The sequence below is a fragment of the Ictidomys tridecemlineatus genome, chromosome 16 (assembly GCF_052094955.1).
Source record: "Ictidomys tridecemlineatus isolate mIctTri1 chromosome 16, mIctTri1.hap1, whole genome shotgun sequence".
NCBI lineage: Eukaryota > Metazoa > Chordata > Mammalia > Rodentia > Sciuridae > Ictidomys > Ictidomys tridecemlineatus.
The window spans coordinates 41,938,099-41,958,624 of record NC_135492.1 but is presented as its reverse complement, the minus strand read 5'-3'; the positions used below and the strand labels follow the sequence as shown (position 1 = coordinate 41,958,624).

At 36.0% G+C, this 20,526-nt stretch overlaps 1 protein-coding gene across 1 annotated transcript in view; it reads right to left on the bottom strand.

Annotated features, from left to right (window-relative positions):
- Rad18 (RAD18 E3 ubiquitin protein ligase) overlaps positions 1 to 20,526 on the bottom strand; it is a 103,629-nt gene that overhangs the window by 41,979 nt on the left and 41,124 nt on the right. Inside the window, exons 8-9 of the mRNA XM_005333841.5 lie at positions 10,759 to 10,835; positions 8,818 to 8,878 (exon numbers count right to left, since the gene is read on the bottom strand). Coding sequence (XP_005333898.1) covers positions 8,818 to 8,878; positions 10,759 to 10,835 — 138 coding nt within the window. The remainder of the gene's footprint in view (positions 1 to 8,817; positions 8,879 to 10,758; positions 10,836 to 20,526) is intronic.

Genomic DNA, 20,526 nt, shown 5'->3' with positions numbered 1-20,526 from the left:
AAACAAGTCTCGCCCACACATGGGGGCCTTAAGCCTCCCTCACTGGGCTACTCTGCTCTTCTTTACAGAGTATACTTTCACTTTGAGTAACTCTATGCTCTGCCTGTTACTTCTGTATTTCTTGCGGAATTCTTTGTTCAGGACACCAAGAACCTGGCCCCCACTGAATCCTCCACTGGTAACAAAAGGATCTCAAATGTATATTATTTAAAGAAAGAAGCCAATGCAAAAAGGCTTTATACTGTATAGTTCCAATTATATGACATTCTGGAAAAGTCAGAACTATGGGAACTAAAAGCTCAGCATTTGCCAAAGGTTAGAGAGGAAGGAAAGATCAACAGGTGGAGCAAAGAGGATTTCTGGGGCAGAAAAACTGTTCTGTATGATGCCATAATGGTGGATACATATCAAACCCCATAGGATATATTAACAACCAACAGTAAACTTTAAAGTAAACTATGGACTTCATGTTAGTTTTGGTTCATCAATGGTAACAAATGTACCATTCAGGTACAGGATATTGATAGCAATTGAACTTATACAGGTGCAGGGAGGGACAAGGGAAATATTAGAACTCTCTGAACTTTATGTTCAATTTTGCTGTGAGCCTAAAACTGATTTTAAAAATGAGGGGCTGGGGATGTGGCTCAAGCAGTAGTGCGCTCGCCTGGAATGCGTGCGGCCCGGGGTTCGATCCTCAGCACCACATACAAACAAAGATGTTGTGTCTGCCCAAAAATAAAAAATAAATATTAAAATTCTCTCTCTCTCAAAAAAAAAAAAATGAAATCTCTTCAAAATAATTTTTTTTTTTTAAAATTAGGGAAGATGAGAGCAGCATTTAGCCTAGAGGAGGAATCAACATAAAGCCCAAGGGCCAAATCCAACTCAAGACCTACTTATATAGCCCTATGGAAACAAGATGTGGTCAGTGAGCACATGTAGCCTGCAAAGCCTAAATTATATATTATCTGACTAAGGTAATTCAGTCTGTTCTAAGGCATACACTTCTGAGGATTCTGCCAGAGGGCCCATATTTTATGACCTTTCTCTATTCTAATCGATGGTTAATTCAGGCTATTCTTTGCCTTATTTAAATTCCAGAAACTGCTCTACATAATCCTTCCAAAAGAGTCTTTCCCTAGTCTCCAGTAATCTCCTTTCATTCATGTGCACATTGCTAGGCAGACAAAGACCTAACAGGATCCTTCTAGAGATCTTTTCTCTGTCTTTTCTCTGAAGTACCCTATTTTCTGGTACTCCATCCCATGAATTCTAGATATCTTGGCCTCTAAGAGCTTTGATCTGTCTCAACTCAGATACTACTGGGTTGTTTTGGGGTTTCCTCATCATGTGCCTGAAATTTGCTATTGCAGCTATAGAATTTATCATCTTACTTTGTTTTCTTTCTCTCAGAAATCACTGTCTTGTATTACCTGTTTCTAGTATCTAAGAAATCATTCTTTTATATACTTCATCTGATCTTCTGTTTTTTTTTTAATAAAGGAAAGTTATTCTATCTGGGCTAAAAGTAAAAATCTATACTTTTAATCTTTGGAGGGGGAAACAGTTATTTTTAGTAGAATGTTATTTATTGTTAAACAAGTTAAATATATTTGAAGCTTCTTGACCCACAGGTTACTTGGAACTGCATTATTTAATTTCCAAATAGTTGGAATCTTCCAAGGGCTTTGTTACTGATTCCTAACTTAATCTCACTGTGGTCAGACAACATACTTTGCATACTAAAGAAATCAAGGTGAACCTTTCTGCACATCCTGAGGATTCTCTCTGAGCTATTCTCTCTTCCCCGTACTCCATACTGCAAACTCAAATTTCTTTGGTTTCTCTGGTCTCTCAGCTCTTTCTCAATTCAGAGTCTTCTGGAAGTCCCCATATAAACTCTGTTATTATGTGCATCCCACTTTCCCCATCTCTCAGAGGTTCCTGTCCTTTGTTGTCCAATAGCTGACATGTCTTGAAAACTGCTGTTTCATAGGACTTGTCCATTTATTTGGTTGTTTCAAGCAGGTAAATCAGGTATCTGTTATTCCATCTTGGCCAGAGCAACAGTCCTCTAAATGATACATACCAATAGATATAACCCATATAAACAAAAGCTCTTTGGTATGGTTGATAATTTTTCAAAATGTAAAGAAGCTCGGAGAACTGAGAATGTTGTTCTCAATGCTGGTGAGCCCAAGATGGAGCCTTAGGCTCTGTTCCCTATCAGCATTCTCCTTCCGGATAAACTTACCTAGGTTCCCAACTTTAAATACTAATTATAACCACAAAAGGTCTTTGGTTTTACTTTTTAGGAGGTAAGATCAAGTTTTCATGCTTGATTTTCTTTTCCACTTGGATATCCAACAGAAACCAAAACTATATAGGCAAAACAAACTAATTCCCTTTCCCATCCATGATTCATCCCTGGTCTCCACCTTAGTAAATGGCACTATCATTTTTACACTGCTGCTTAGACCAAAATGTAGGAGTCATTCCTGGTACCTCTTTTAGTTGCTCTCTACATTAAACTCAGTAGCTAATATATTTGTTCATCTTTGAAATTTTGCCTGAAATGCCCATTTTACTTCTATATAGCTACCATTCTAGAGGAAGCCATTATCTGTCCTAGTTTAGCAAAGAAATGTCACTTCATTTAGGTGTCTCCTCCATAGCATATAATCTTTTTAAAGAGGCCTTCCCTGACCACCAAATCTGAAGTAGCAGCTCCTCCATTCTGTGCCTGCCCTATCTTTCTTCACAGCTACACATTTTACTCATTTGTTCACTGCCTAATGATACCCATTAGAACTAAGCTCCAAGTGGGCAGAGGTAGTCTTTGCTTGATATTACACTCCCCAACCTAAAATACTGATTGAGATGTACTGATCAGTGGTCAATAAAAGTCTCCTGACCAAAGAGCTTCTACAATGGTTTTCATACTATTCCTGCTCCTGGTGATTTATTCTCCATCCAAAGTATATCATTATCTTTTAGCCCATTGCCGGCTTTGTTTCTCCGTTAGGCCTCTGCTTCTAATGCTCTCTCCTTGAAATACTCCTCCTTCAGCACCTCTTTAATTTTATTTTAACGAAAACTTCTCAAATGCCAACTCCTCAATAAAAGCCTTTTCCTGACTACCTTATCTAATTAATGCTCCTCATAATTTCTATCAAATTACCCTGTTTTATTGTCCTCATAGCATTTTCCACCTAAAATTGTGTTATCATCTGCTTCTTATGCTGTTGGTCAGTTTACTACCAGAATGAAGCTCCACGAGTGAAGGCAATTATGTGTCTTGGTCACTCCATATTCCTAGCATCTAAAATATCAACTAGCACACAGAAGATGCCCATTAAATATTTATTGAGTTAATAAATGACCAAACACAGGAACAAAGAAACAAACTAAACTATGTTTTAAAGGCCTTGCCAACTTAACAAGATTAAGCTGAAGTACCCAGCAAATTGCTGGAGATAACTCAAGTACTCATTGGAATATATTTTTATCACTGAGTATAAAACTATTTTACAAAGGTAAAGAAACATAAGATCCCTAAAATACATGTCATGGTAGTGAGGCAGGTAGAAGTAACTTTCCATCAGGCTAAGATTCTGCCTCTTACTGGAGTAATTCACATCTTAAGAAGGGTAAGCAAAAGCATCTGATATCTGAAGTACCCAGGTGACTCAACAGACTCAATCTTTGCATCAAATACCCCATCTAGAGACATGCAACTGACACTCAAACTAACTAATACCACTGCTTCTTTCCTTTTTTGAACGAGAAACTCATGAATACAAATCTATTTAAAATATTGCTAGAGGGGCTGGAGTTGTGGCTCAGTGGTAGAGCTCTTACCAACATGTGTGAGGCACTGGGCTCAATCCTCAGCACCACATAAAAAATAAATAAAATAAAATAAAATAAAGGTATTGTGTCTATCTACCACTAAAAAAAAAAAATTGTGTGTGTGTGTGTGTATAGAAAGAGAGAGAGAGAGAGAGAGAATAGATATAATTATCATTAAAATGCCACAGTAGCCCATTCATAAAATTAAGCTGCTTTTAAACACTATAATCTGAAACTAAAGATGGCCCTAGGGAAAAAGAAAAAAAGATTCCTAACATACCAGTCACTCACAGATGCTTTTGCTTACCCTTCTTAAGATGTGAATCTCACTAAGATTCAAATACAATAACGATGCTGCAGAGGACTTTGACTTGAGCATCCACTAAATATGAGTTTTATTTCTAGTTCTGCTTTTTACTAGATATATGGACAATTTGTCTAATGTTTCCAAGTTCCAGTTCTTCTTCTTAAATAGGTCAATATGTGCTGCATAGAGTTTCAGGGAAGATTATTAAAATAACAAGCAAAACTCTCGGCACAGAAATTATACACATTCAACAATTATGCTTTTCTGCCTTCCTTTATATTCTTTAAAAGAGTAACAAAGTAAAGCCAGGTGCAGTGGTGCACTCCTGTAATCCCAGTGGCTCAGGAGGCTCAAGCAGGAGGATCACAAGTTAAAAGCCAATCTCAGCAATTTAGTGAAGCCCAAAGCAACTTAGTGAGACCCCCGTCTCAAAATTTAAAAAGGGCTGGGAATGTGTCTCAGTGGTTGAGTGACCCTGGGTTCAATCCCCAGTACTATGGCAGAGATATATTAAAAAAAAAAAAATGAGTAGAAGAAATGAATAGAAGTGCACATAAGTAGAACAGATGAGACCACTGAAGCATGGCTAATATCTTAGCCTGGAAGATAGATCAAAGTTTCTCCATTTCTTCTCAAAAAGAAAGAAAAGTTAGAATAGTGACAGATGTAGAAAATGTTTAGATTCTCTTACTTTACTTTCTATAGGCTTGATAGATTGTGATTAAAAACCATGGTGCCTTCCTATTCTCATCTATTCATTCACTTGGTCAAAAACATACTGTGCTGGGATGTGGCTCAGTGGTAGAGCACTTGCAAGTGCTGAGTACAGAAAAGATACTGATTGTAGACACTGTTCTGTCAAATGGTGAATAAGATAAAAACATTTCCTCTGTACATTATAAAACTGTAGTTCATATGTTGAAGTCTTAAGCCCAATACTTTAGGATGAGGCCTCATTTGGAAATAGGGTATTTACAGAAGTAATCAAGTTAACATGAGGCCATTAGGATGAGAGCCCTAATCCAATAAGACTGATTATGTTTATTAAAAGGACATTTGGACACAGAGGAATACCTAGAAAATAGATGATGGGAACAGAAATAGGGAGAAGCAATCATCAACAAGCCAAGGAGAGAGGCCTAAGATAGGCCCTTCTATCATGGTCCTCAAAGGAACCAACCCTGCTGACACCTTGTTTTGAACTTTTAGACTCCAGTTTTGTGAGACAATAAATTTCTGTTATTTAAGCCACTCCGTGGTACCTTTGAAGCAGCCTTATGACACAATTAGAATATAAACATAATTAAATTTAGAAATAATAATATTAACTGACAATAACTGTGCTATCTTGTCAAAAGTTTAAAATTTCTTACACATTCTTGCTTTAATTTTTCACTTATCACTTTCTAAAACAATAGAATATACACTGCAAGAGTTTTTGTCTATATTGTTCATTCATATATCACCAGCAGCTAGCACATATCTAGCATATAATAAGTACTAAGAAAGCTTGTACTGAATGAATAGTAAAGAATGATAAGGCGAGACAGGCATCTCTTAAGGACAGGGATATAGCCTAAGAAACGCCATCACTGTGCATACATCACAGAGCACAAACCTAAATGCTCTAGTCTGTTACACACCTGGGCTTATTGCCCCCTATACTACAGTCCTATATAGCATGTAACTGCACTGAATACTGTAGGAAACAGTAACACAACAGTGAGTAGAATGCCACTAGGCAATAGGAATTTTTCAGCTCCATTATAAACTTATGGGACCACTGTCACAAATGTAGTCTGCAATTGAAAGAAACATCTTTATGCAGCACACGGCTGTAAAGGAAACCTTACCTTGGCTGGAAAGTCAGGAGGGTTTCCCATGAAAACTACAATTAATCTAATAATGAGGTGGGAGTGTAGATAGGGCCACAAATACGATTAACAGGAGACAACTCAAGACAAAGTGAGAAAAGCATAACAAAGGTCCTGCTGCAGCAGCAAATAACTTGATAAAAGAGGTAGGGGAGAAGAAGAATGAGGCAAATGAGGTAGGCAATCCAGACTCAGGTAATAACAGATTTTATTGAGTCTTATCTGAAGAGTAATAGAAAGACACTGCAAAGTTTTTGATAATGGCAGAAGAGCATCAATGTCACAATCAAAAACCAAGTAATTTCAGAAGGTAGTTTGTTTTGGTGCCGGGGGATTGAACCCAAGGAGTCATTTAGAGGGAAGAATAAGTGCACAGAATCAAGAACTATTTAGAAAATAAGAGACTGACAGAACTTGATGATGAACAGAGAGTAAGGAAAGGAAAAAAAAAAGGTCAATATGAAGAATAAAAAATCAGAATGACAAGCTAGTTATTGAGAGCAAGTGGGAATGCAGAAGGCAATGGAGGAATACCTTCTAATTCAGACAGAAAAAAAATCTTTCCAACCTCAAATTCTACAACTAGCTAAATTATTAGTCAATAATAAAGGTATTACTCACTGTTATGTAAGATCTCAAAAAGTATTCCTCCATATACCCTTTCTTAAGAACTTTCCAGGAAAATGTATTTCACCAAACCAAAAAAAAAAAAAAAAGGGAGAGAAAAGGCAGATTTGGATACTAAAAACAGAGGAGGGAAGAGAGCAGAATCTCCAGAAGATTCCATGTGAGAGACCAAACAAGCAACCAAAGGAGGCTTGAAAAGTATAATAGAGGTTAGAGAAAGTTCTGGGGGAAAACACTGCCAAATAATTAAGTTGACAATGTATGTGTTTAAATGTATTAAAGTAATTTATACTTCAGGAGGAATGTTCAGAAATATACCCATAGTAGACAAATAGAAAACTAAATGTTTTCCTAAAAGGATTACATCCATACTATGTATATGTGTGTGTGTGTGTGTGTGTGTGTGTGTGTGTGTGTGTGTGTATAATGTATAAGTTGTAAATAATGTATCTAACCTAAATAATGATCTAATAAAACATTATTACATAACAATATTCAAAGGATAAGAGGGAGGCAAATAGAGGGGTCAGAATATATGAAAGAGCTAAATCTTCATTTTTTCATATTATTAACATGTCAATCATAAAAAAAAAAAACACTGAAAAACTTCAAGAAATAGAGTTATCACCCCTTCACCAGTTCTGGATATTGAACCCATATGGGTGTTCTGTAACTGAGCTACATTCTCAAACCTTTTTATTTTTTTATTTAGAGACAGGTTTTCATTAGGTTGCCCAGGCTAGTCTCAGACTTGTTATCTTTCTACTTCAGCCTCCCAAGTTGCAAGGATTGCAGGCATGTACCACCATACCTGACCTCCTGTATACTTTAAATCATCTTCAGATTACTTTTAATACCCAATACAATGTCAATGCTATAAGTAGTTGTTACACTGTAATCTTTTTCATATATATATGCATGTGTGACATATATACATATTTTTTTTTAACCAAAGGCATAATAGCTGTCACCTTATGGGATAGGAGGCAGGTTGTTGCTGGAAGAGAGATGAAATTGATGGTTTAGGCCTCATAGATATATCTGATTTTTAAAAACTACATGCATATAAAACATTAATGAAATGTTTACAAGAAGAAGATATATCAATAACATACTTGGAGACTGACACCAAATTAAAATATATGATTAAACTGTAAGGCTAGCTAAATCTACATGTGTAAACCTGGTTTTTGTTTCTACCACTTTTAACAGTTTCTGTAGGACCAGTGGAGAAACAATCTAGCTGCTTCTCCCCAGTTTGATCAGACTGTATCACTTTTCTTTTTTATATTTATTCATTTACAATTTAACATTTGCTTATTTTTTTATTGGTACATTATAATTATACATAATAGTGGAATTCAAAATGTTATATTCATACATGCACATAGTTGGAGCTATCTGAGGAGATTGCTTCCTTCTTATGCAGTTTGAGAGACCAAATCCTGCTCACCTGATTCTAGGTAGGTTCCCTGGTTTAACTATTGAAAGAAAACAACTAAGGGAGCAAAGAATATTCAATTGAGAAAAACAGAATGGTGTTAGCCTGGGAAAGATATATAAAAAGACCATTTAAGGAAAAGAAAGTGATAAAGTTCGGAGGTGTTAAGAATAAAATGATGGGCTGGGGATGTGGCTCAAGCGGTAGCTCGCTCCGCGCTCGCCTGGCTTGTGTGCGGCCCGGGTTCGATCCTCAGCACCACATACAAACAAAGATATTGTGTCCGCCGAAAACTAAAAAATAAATATTTAAAAAAAAAAAAAAAGAATAAAATGAAAACTATTTTTGGCACAATTTGCAAGCTATATAAGTGTTGAAATTTCTTACAGAAGAATTTTTATTAAAGGCCTGAGGACAGGAGAGAGTCAGGAATGTTCTCAAGCTAGTCTCATCTTCTCAAAGAGATGTTTTTAGAGAACTAATTAGTATTTGCAAAGTGTCTAGTGATTAACTCAAAGCTAGTGTCACAAATCAAAAAGCAGGTTCATTGAGTACAAAAGAAGGTCACTGAGTAAACAACTAAAATTCAGTCTCTGAAGTAATATTAACAAAAGTTGTATTGAACATTAACATAAAACAGTTTTTAAAATTTACTTACGATAAAAACAATCAACCCAAGTTCTTTGCAAATAAAGAAAACTTGTACAACTTACGATATTTACTGTGAATTTCATCTATTTCCTTTTCTGTTTGGTCCTTCGTAAAAACCATTACCTAAAATAATCAGAAAAATCTTTAAAATTTCCTCCAAAATGACAAAAATGGAAATACTACAAACTTTAAATTCTCCAATGTATTTAAAGGAAAATAATCTCTTATCACTATTTTACATAGATTAAGAACAATTCTTATGTGTTTCCTTTGATGATCATAAATAGTATTCGTTGTACTCATTACTTTTTTCTCATCAGTAGCAAATGCAACACTGATCCCATTACAATAAAGAAAGTATTAACAAAACAATCCAATAAATTTCCTATTTTCAACATCTCATTTTCCACTCTCATTAATGCAACAGGTAATATTAGAAACTAGAAGATTGGAGACATTTAGCTGATCATTAATAAGACACACCTTCTTATCTGCCTTCTTTCCTTTCTAACCTAAATTCTCCAGATTATATTAGAAAAATCATATGTAGAGAAAATGAAATTAACACAAGACAGTGTGTGAAATTTCTTATTCTACTTTTAAAATCTCAGAAACTTACCTACATAATTCATCACAGTCTCCATTTACAATTAGCACAAAGGTAATAATAATAAAGAGCATAGTGTTGGGGTGCAGCAGAGCGTCGGAGGGAGAGACCACACAAGAGACCTACTTCATGCAAATGCAGAGGGACATTTATTGGGGATCCGTTCCAGCGCGCTGGGACTCTGTGCCCACTCAAGAAGGGAGAGCGGCTCAGAGCCTAGAGCAGGGGTCAAGCGAAGCTTAAGTACACTTTTTGGAGAGGGTGGGGGGCTTTGCATACATCAGAACAAATCATCATGAGGCGCGGGAAAATTGAACAACAACTCTGAATCAGGATACATACATTGGCGGGAACAATCTGGGCAGGGGTGATTGGTCACTTCTAAGTGGGGTACACATTTAAACTGATTGGTTTTGGAGCCTAGATGCTTACGTGCCATGCTACCTAGAGCCCTTAGCTATTAAACAACCAGGGAATCAATGGAGATATTTACTAGGCAGTTCCCGCATTGTCCTAGCAACTTTACAGAGATTACAGGTTCCAGGGATAGCAGAAGAATTGTAACAATAGACTTTTACAATTGTAACAATTGTCTTTTACTTTTTAGCCCAGGCCTTGTAATCTAGAAGCTTTACAATGCCCTAGTCTTTTACACTTTAACTCAAGCTTTTGCAGCTTAGAAATTTTACCTTTACAATAGAAATCCCATTTTCTCTATTACCTGGGTATAAACTTACTTCCCTAAGATCATTGCCTTCCTTACAAAGACATTACCAAGGGTCTAGAAAAATCTACTTGAGAGAGACCCAAACATCTCCTCCATAGTCACAGGACAAAGTGACCGTTTTCTTCTTTGATATCCTTTTCTCAAATGTTAAGCCACAAAGCTAAAAGAAGGCAATAGTGAAAATTTTTAGGTTTTTGACTCCCTCAAAAGCTTTGCACAACACCTAATTCTTATACTCTTGTAATTACTTAACATCTCTATAGATATAATTAATCACAGGATTGCATAATTTCAGAGTTAAAAGAGGATCTTAGAAGTCATGTTCAGCCGCTTAGTTTTACAGATGAAGATCCTGAAGGCCACAGAGATTAAATAATTGTTCAAATGTGATTGGGCCAATATCAAAGCTCCATTATGCAAAAGCATGGCCTTTTTCCTCAGAACTCCAGCTCATGAACAAATTCTACTTTGGATTGCATTCTGTGTTAAAGTCTACTAAACATAATTGAATCCATGCTAAAATGTTCTGCAAGTAAATCTTATATATTAAATGTAGTCTAGTATATGTCCTACTAAATAATTTTAAAATGGCTGGCTTTAATTTTGATAGGTATTAAACTTCTCTTCCCCTTATTTCTAACCAGACACTGAAATAGACCATCAACTTACACTTTCGCTGAGTTTACTTGCTTCAAGACGCATCCTGGTCTTTTCCATGTTTTCAAGTTCCTGGACTATTTCAACAGCTGTTAAAATAAGAACATATAATCATTGTTAATCACATGGTTTTGACTGATGTGTTATAGGTATGAAAGTTGTTAACACTAGAGGAAGCTGGGTGATGGATATATCTCTGTTGTTGTTGTTTGGCACTAGAGGTTAAATTCAGGGACACTGAAATACTGAGCCACAACCCCAGCCCCCCCCGCCCCTTTCTGTGTATTTTATTTAGAGACAGGGTCTCACTGAGTAGTTAGCACCTCAATTTTCCTGAGGCTGGCTTTGAACTTGCAATCCTCCTGCCTCAGCCTCCCAAGCCCCTGCAATTACAGGCATGCACGCAGGCATGTGCCACCATGCCCGGCTATACCTCAGTTCTATTCTTGCAATTTTTCTAAGCCTAATGTCATTTCAACCTAGGTTAAAAAAATATAACATGAAATTAAAACACAGTTTTAGTATAACACAGTTCAAAGTATAACCAAAAGAAAAGTCAAATAATTTTGTTTTTTCCTTTGAATGCATAGGTATAAACAATAATCCCTGTGGAATACAAAGATTCATTTATTTGTAGGTTTTCAATTCTTAGGGGCTATCTGCTCAAACTCCAATACGTTAAATGTAGTACAACAGGTTACTTTTCAAAGAGAGAAAAAGTCTACAAATACCAGAGGAAAAAATTCTATTTCTAGAACTTTTACCTTTAGGTATAATTACTAATTATACATATCAGAGAGATCTGGAATACACTCTGTCACACATTTGAATGTAAAGAGTATAGAATTTGTAAATGATATCCTTCTGCATCCAAAATCAATGTATTAAAAATTAAAACTAAGGTACATATGATAGGAATAAGAATCTACAATCTCTTATGCTCATTTACATATGAAAGATAATATATGTCTGGAATTTGCTTCAAATAATCCACCAGTGGGGGGAATTGAAAATGGTAGATGAAAAAGAACTTGAGGGTAGTCTGATAATTGCTTAAATTGTGCAGTAGATATATGAGGGAAACCAGTATACTCTTTACTTCTAAATTGGCTTGAAATAATCCCTACTAAAGTTTCTTTAAAAAAAAAAAATCACAAACCTTAAGAGAATCATCTAAGAAAGCAAGCAGCTGAGTGTTTTCCAAGAACTGAGATGTACTTTCTGCCTCCCTAATATAGTAAGACTGGTAAAAGCAATGTAAATAGTACCTTTCTCTGCTAGCACTTCTCGCCTTTCTAAAGCTACTAAGTCAAGGTAGGTAATATAGGAAAGCAAAAGAACCATATGCATTCTATCCAATTCATCAATTCAAGACAGAGAACATCCAGCATACCCTCTTCTAAGGTTTTAACAAAAAGATCTTAGGATTAGTTACAATTTAGGAGCTTCCTTCCATCTCTTTCAGAGAGTTCCGATTCTTTTTAGGATGTAGAGAGTTGGAAACAGAGTCACTCTAACCCTAATGGAAAGAAAAAGCTCATAATCTATAAAACCACAATTGTTTTTTGGTTTTTTTTTTATTGTTGGTTGTTCAAAACATTACATAGTTCTTGATATATCATATTTCACACTTTGATTCAAGTGGGTTATAAACTCCCATTTTTACCCCATATACAGATTGCAGAATCACATCAGTTACACTTCCATTGATTTACATATTGACATACTCAAGTCTGTTGTATTCTGCTGCCTTTCCTATCCTCTACTATGCCCCCTCCCCTCCCCTCCCCTCCCCTCTTTACTCTCTACCCCCTCTACTGTAATTTATTCCTCCCCCTTGTATTATTTTTCCCTTTCCCCTCACTTCCTCTTGTATGTAATTTTGTATAACCCTGTGAGTCTCCTTCCATTTCCATGCAATTTCCCTTCTCTCTCCCTTTCCCTCCCACTTCTCATCCTTGTTTAATGTAAGTCTTCTTCTCGTGCTCTTCTTCCCTAGTCTGTTCTTAGTTACTCTCCTTATATCAAAGAAGACATTTGGCATTTGTTTTTTAGGGCTTGGCTAGCTTCACTTAGCATAATCTGCTCTAATGCCATCCATTTCCCTTCAAATATCTAGGTTGCTTCCACAGTCTTGCTATTGTGAATTGTGCTGCTATGAACATCGATGTAGCAGTGTCCCTGTAGCATGCTCTTTTTAGGTCTTTAGGGAATAAAAAAGTTTTTTCTCAGCAAAAGAAACAATAAGAGAGGTAAATAGGGAGCCTACATCATGGGAACAAATCTTTACTCCTCACACTTCAGATAGAGCCCTAATATCCAGAGTATATAAAGAACTCAAAAAATTAGACAATAAGATAACAAATAACCCAATCAACAAATGGGCCAAGGACCTGAACAGACACTTCTCAGAGGAGGACACACAATCAATCAACAAGTACATGGAAAAATGCTCACCATCTCTAGCAGTCAGAGAAATGCAAATCAAAACCACCCTAAGATACCATCTCACTCCAGTAAGATTGGCAGCCATTATAAAGTCAAACAACAACAAGTGCTGGCGAGGATGTGGGGAAAAGGGTACACTTGCACATTGTTGGTGGGACTGCAAATTGGTGCAGCCAATTTGGAAAGCAGTATGGAGATTTCTTGGAAAGCTGGGAATGGAACCACCATTTGACCCAGCTATTCCACAATTGTTTTTTACTTCATTAGATCTAAAATCACCAACTAGCCTGAAACCTAAGACAAGAGAGGTGCCTGGGGTAGGGTGGGGTCATAAGCACCAGTGAACACAATACAGTGTACAGGAGAAAAACTGGGACTACCCTGCCTCTGAGTAAGAGGATTTTAGTTAAACTTTTTGATGAATTGCAAAAGGCCAAACAAAGGTGGGCTTCCAGGAAGATTAAAGCCCAGGGGGGCTTAAACACAAGGTGCATCACATGCAATGCAGGCTTTTTTCTACTCAGGAGTATCCAGTCTGTCTTTCACTGGGAAAATATAGATAATAAGAAAAAATTCTCCCTCCAGATTCAGGCATGGGAAAGAAGAGACCCACAGTGCAGGACAGAGATGAAGTCCCAACTAAATCTTTATCCCTTAAGAAATGAAAGGACTAAACCACTGGAAAAGGATCAGCAAAACTGTTGCCCTCAGAATACAAGTAAATCCCTACTACTGTTGGGGAAAGTAAGCAAATAATCACCACAGACAAAAACCTCTACCCCTGCAAAAGGGTCAAAATCCCACTCTAGGCCCAAACTAGAAGACCACTACACCACTGTGGGTGGTACTGGTAACTGAGAACCCTACCCCTGGGGACCAAAATCAAAAGGCCTGCCTGAGACAGTCTGAATCAGTACAACAGAGAAGGGCCCCTTGCTCTGTGCCAAGAACTGAGCAGGCTCCAAGAGACAAGCAACAGCAAGCTTCCTCCATCACTGGGAAAGAAATGAACATAAGGTACAGGATCACAGGGGAAACCTCAGTTATGCATGGCAGACATTAAAAAAAAATTAATGACAACTCACCCACCAACAAAAGCTACAAGGGAGTTCTCAAGAAATGTGAAAATTATGTTGCTCTGAGGGTAACCATAGCAACAACAAAATCCAAACCAAGTACAAGTATAGACTAAATCTGAAGAATCCCAAGTAATAAAGACCTAGCAGAAGAAGAGACACATCTGCTTCTAGGCACAAATACTATATAATACTTCAGTATTCAGATTTTTACATTCTTACATATAAAGTCTGGCTTTCAACAAAGACTTGTAACAGTAATAAGAAAACAAATTCAGATTGCATCAAGATATTAAAATTATAAGACATGGGATACAAAATAACAATTAATAATATACTAAAGATCTAGTGGAAAAAGACAAATAATATGAACAAATGGAGCATTTCAGTAGAAAGTGTATCAGTACAAATTCTTTCCTTAAAAAAGAATAAAATAGGGCTAGCGTTGGGGCTCAGCGGTAGCGTACTTGCTTGGCATGTGTGAGGCACTGGGTTCGATTCTCAGCACTATGTAAAATAAATAAAGGACTATCAACAACTAAAAAACAAAAATTGAAAAAATTTAAAAAAAAAAAAGAATAAAATAGCCAGGCACAGTGTGCATGCCTATAATCCCAGTGACTTGAGAGGCTGAAGCTAGAGGACGACAATTTCAAAGTCAGCCTCAGCAATTTAGTTAGACCCTGTCTCAAAATAAAAAATAAAAAGGGATGGGGATGTGGCTCAAGGTTAAATGCCCCTGGGTTCAATCCCCAGTACCAACAAAATAATAGTAAAATAAATAAAAATGCTAGATTTAAAAAGAAAGGGTAACAGGATAATTTGAAATACTTATGGGGAAAAATAATGAAACTGAAATGGGATTGGTATTATCCAATCTGAAAATAGAATCCACAACAAACAAAGCACCTAAGCTATGGGACAATAGCAGAAGAATAAAACAAATGTAATAAAAATCCCAAAGAAATGAAGAGAAGAAAAGAAATAGTTGAAAACCTAAGGTCTAGAACTTGCCAAATATAATGAAAGACACCAAATTACAAATGCAAAAAAGTTAAAGAACATTAATACAAAATAAAACAAATACAAAAACAAACAACAACGTGTACCCACATAAAATCTTGAAGCCAGAAGGGGAAAAGTATATTACATAAAAAACATCCAGAATTACATCACATCTCTAATCAGAAACTATTCCAGGCAGAAAATAATGCAGTAACATTTTTAAAACACTGACCCAAAAAAAGTTTACTAATTTAGATTTATATTATCTTTCAAAAATTAAACAGAAGAAAAAAATTTACCAAGATGTTAAATTTAAAAAAAAAAAAAATTCTGAGACAACCACAAGCAGACAGGAATTTATTAGCAGTCCTCTACTACAAAACATATTAAAGGAAGTTCTTTAAGCAGAAAACCAGAAACTGATCTCTACAATAAACAAACTACTGGAAACAGCAATCATAAAGGTAGACGTAAAATGTGCATTTTTCTTTTTAACTCCTCTAAAACAAATTATCTGTTTGCTAAGAAAACAATAGCAATGTATTATGTGATTCAATAGCACAAAAACTTAAGAACTGAGAATACACTGTTAAAACGTTTAATAAACAACTGAAGCAAGCTGTATGCTATTTAAAGGTAGACTGTAACTAAGGATATATATTGCAAACCGTAGAGTGACCACATTTTTTGAAAAAAGAAATATTAAGCCAACTGTAAAAATAAATTGGAACAATAAGAAATGTTAAATCAACAAAAAGACAGCTTTAAAAAAATGATTAAAAGACCAAAAGCAGACAGAAGAAAACAAATTTAGCAAGATGTTAAATTTAAGCCAACTCCATCAATAATTACATTAAACATGAATGGTCTAAAAGAACCAAATAAAAGACAAAAACAAAATCAGACTGGATTTTAAAAAGAACAAGACCAAATTGCAATAAAAACCTATTTTAAATAAAAAGATTAGAAATAAAAGTATGGACAGAGATGTATCATGTAAACACTAATGCAAAGAAGCCTAGAATAGCTGTATTAGCACAACTGGCTTCAGAACAATCAATGTTATCAGGGATAAAGAGTAAAATTCAAGTGAAAAACAAGTCAATTCACCAAGAAGATGCAATAATCCTAAATGTGCATACACCTATGACAGAAATTAGAAACACATGAAAAAGAACTCCTGATTCCAAATAAGATGGGCTAGACTCATTTCTCCCTCTTCTTCCCCACTAAAGACAACTACCTTGGATACAACAATTTTAAGAGAACACTGAAAGGTACAAAGATGGACTGCTATTTTGGTGCCAATACCATGTCATTTTTGTTACGATACCTCTGTAGTATAGTTTAAGGTCTGGTATAGTGATGCCACCTTCACTCTTCTTGCTAAGGACTGCTTTAGCAATTCTGGGTCTCTTATTTTTCCAGATGAGTTTCATAACGGCTTTTTCTATTTCTATGAGGAATGTCATTGGGGTTTTGATGAGAATTGCATTAAATCTGTATAGTGCTTTTGGTAGTATGGTCATTTTGACAATATTAATTCTGCCTAAAATGAACAAAGTAGATTTTTCCATCTTCTAAGGTGTTCTTTAATTTCTTTCTTTAGCATTACTAACCTACATAATTACAGTTATCCTATATTAGACAAAGGCGCCAAAAACATACATTGGAGAAAAGATAGCTGGGCAAACTGGAAATCCATATGCAACAAAATGAAATTAAACCTCTATCTCTAACCATGCACACAACTCAAAGTGGATCATGGACCTAGAAATTAAACCAGAGACACTGTGTCTATTAGAAGACAAATTAGGCCAAATCTCTATCATGTCAGATTAGGCCCCAACTTCCTTAATAAGACTCCTATAGCACAAGAATTAATATCAAGAATCAACAAATGGGATGAATTCAAACTAAAAACTTCTGCTCAGCAAAAGAAACAATCAGGTGAATAGAGAGCCTACAATTTGGGAACAAATTCTTATCACACGCAAGTCAGATAGAGCATTCATCTCAAGGATATATAAAGAACTCAAAAATCTTAACACCAAAAAAATAAATAAATAACCTAGTCAATAAATGGGCCAAGGAACTTAACAGACATTTCACAGAAGAAGATATACAATTGATCAACAAACATATGAAAAAATGTTCAACATCTCTAGCAATTAGAGAAATACAAATCAAAACTACTCACTCCAGTCAGAATGGCAGCTGTTAAGAATACAAATAACAATAAGTGTTAAAAGGATGTGGGGGAAAAGGCACACTCGTACATTGCAGCCAATATGGAAAGCAGTATGGAGAATCCTTAGAAAACTGGGAATGGAACCAGTATCTGACCGAGCTATACCACTCCTCAGTCTATACCCAAAGGATTTTTTAAAACAGCATACTACAGGGACACAGTAACATCAATGTTTATAGCAGCACAATGCACAATATCTAAACTGTGGAACCAAAGTAGACGCCCTTCAGTAGATGAATGGATAAAAAAAAAGTGGCATATACACACAATGGAATATTATTCAGCATTAAATGAGAACAAAATCATGGCATTTGCAGGTAAATGGATGGATCTGGAGAAGATAATGCTAAGTGAAGTTTGCCAATCCAAAAAAAACAAATGCCAAATGTTTTCTCTGATTTAAGGCTACTGATCCATAATGTGGCAGGGGTGGGGGGCTTGGGAAGATTAGATGAATTCTAGATAGGGCAAAGGGGAAGGGAGAAAAAGGGAGGGGGGAATGGGGATAGGAAAGATGGTGAAACGAGATGGACATCATACCCTAAGTACATATATGAAGATACAAATTGTGTGACTCTACTTTGTGTACAACCAGGAGATATGAAAAATTGTGGTCTATATGTGTAGTATGAATTATAATGTATTCTGTTGTCATATATAACAAATTAAAATTTAAAAACTGAAAAAAAAAATGAGGGACTGCTGAGAACCTCAATTTGAGAAAAGATGCAGAACTGAACTCCCTGCATTTTCATTTTATCTTCTCTATATCACATACTAAGCTGGAACTATCCATAAGCACTGACAAAAAAGTCCCAAGGAAAATCTACTCTCTCTAAGCAGAAGACTGTGAATGGAAGTATCTACAAATCTTTTTGACAATACCTCACCTACCAAGCTAAACACTGCTGATACTCCCGGCCCCCAGCAGTACCATCACAGAACAAACGGGGAGTGTAGGCTTAGAGAGGTAGCAGGAGGCCTGGGGCCAGCTTTCCTCCCCAACCAACAGAGTGTCAGTGAAAGTCTAGGGAAGAATGGAGATTTCTACCCTGGACCTGGCAGTGGCAAGTAGTATCTTCACTCTCTCAACTAGCAAAGAAGGGGAGGAGCCCAAAGAGAATGAATATGCAGAAGAGAATTCTTTACACCTACTCAGGAAATCCTAGTGCACTCCTGATTGATTCACATGTAAAACTGTACAATTCAGTTTGCCAAGAGGCTTAAGAACTAAACCACAGTATGGAACACCACATTCTCCAAGTGGCCTCTAGATTACAATTAAACAAAGACCAGAGTAACACTGCAAAGCTCTGGAGACTAAACTGTCACACTCAGCCCACTAAGTAGGCTAAACCCCAACAAGGTGATTTCCTACTATGTATAATAATTAAATAGGTTCTAAGTCCCATTCTAAAACATTCAGAATTTCCAGGATAAAATTTAAAAAATAACAATAAAAAAAAAACTTGTCATGCTAAGAACCAGGATAACTCAGTTGTTGGAATTATCTGACAGGAATTTTAAAGCTACCATCATAAAATGATCCAACAAAAGATTAGGAACCCTCTTCAAACAAAAGAAAACGATGCTGCAACTCTGTCATACTTCATAACAGCAGATGGTCCACTGCAAAAAAATATATTTTCAGTGGTTTCAATGTTACACATTCAAGTTATTTACATTTTATAATTTCAAGAGGGAAGTAAATAATAACAACAAAAGTTGGATATAAAGTAAAACAAGTAAGCCTCACTATATATCAAATAAATAACAAATTAGAAAAAGTTTTGATTCTCGTAGAAGGGATGATTCTGACTAGAAAAAAAGGAAAAACACAGATTAGAGAAAAGTAAAGAATCCTGAAGGGTTGGACTAAAAGTAGAGGTTTTGGTGTATTCTCATGATCTCTAAAAACATGGTAAGTGTAAATGGATTTACATGCATCCATATACATGTTACAAATGTGTGCACACATGTGCATTTATGTATGTATCCATCTGTCCATATGCATATATATGTATACATATGTACACACACACACACACACACACACACACACACACACTCTCAAACTCCATCTGCAAAGCCTAGAAGCATAGCTGGTAGCTACATCTTGGTTTCTCAGAGCTCCTCAGAGAAATGGCTAATTCCAGGGCTGGGATGTGGAAGGACAAGATTAGGCTGTAATATTTTACTATGCCATAAAGAAGGAAATGGCAATAAAAGCAATGGATGCGTGTTAAGAGGACTAGGAATCAGTATGAAGACCTCCTACTGGTCAAATCTGAAAAACTACAACCACCACAATAACCAGGAATGGTAAGAAGCTATAAATCTGTGGATCCATATCCATAACAAATGAAGTGGGGGTGGGAAACAAGGTAGAGGAAAGGCTCTTGTTTTCAGAATCATAACAAGTGCCAACTGGCAAATGTGAAGGGAGTGATGGAGCTGGGAAATCATTTCATAACTATCACAGAAAAGAGTCAGGTAAGTTACCACAGGAAGCTAAGTACACATGTGAAACATTAATAAGGTAGAGAACGGTTTTATCTCTCTATAGATTTCTTACTAGTAAGAGGGAAAACAACATACACAATGGAGACACTGACCAAGTTATTAAATTAATATCACAAAAATGGGCTCATAAGTATCAAGCATCCATAGAACTGACAGTCTGAGGGAAAAAAACCCTCACTTACATAGTTTTTGGCCATGAATGCATAACCTCGATGAAATTATATAAATTATATATATACACACACACACCAAAGACAGTTTTGTTTTTTTTTTAAAGGCCAATGTCATGAGAGACTAATTGTTTCACACTGAAAGAGATTGAAAAGATAATACAACTAAATGCAATAAGTGATCCAAAACTGGATCATATCCTTCAGTGGACAAAAAAAATCCATAAAGGCCATTATTGGATCCACTGAAGCAACTGGAACAGAGATGATAAATTAGAGTATTTCAAGAAAGCTAAATTCACTGAAA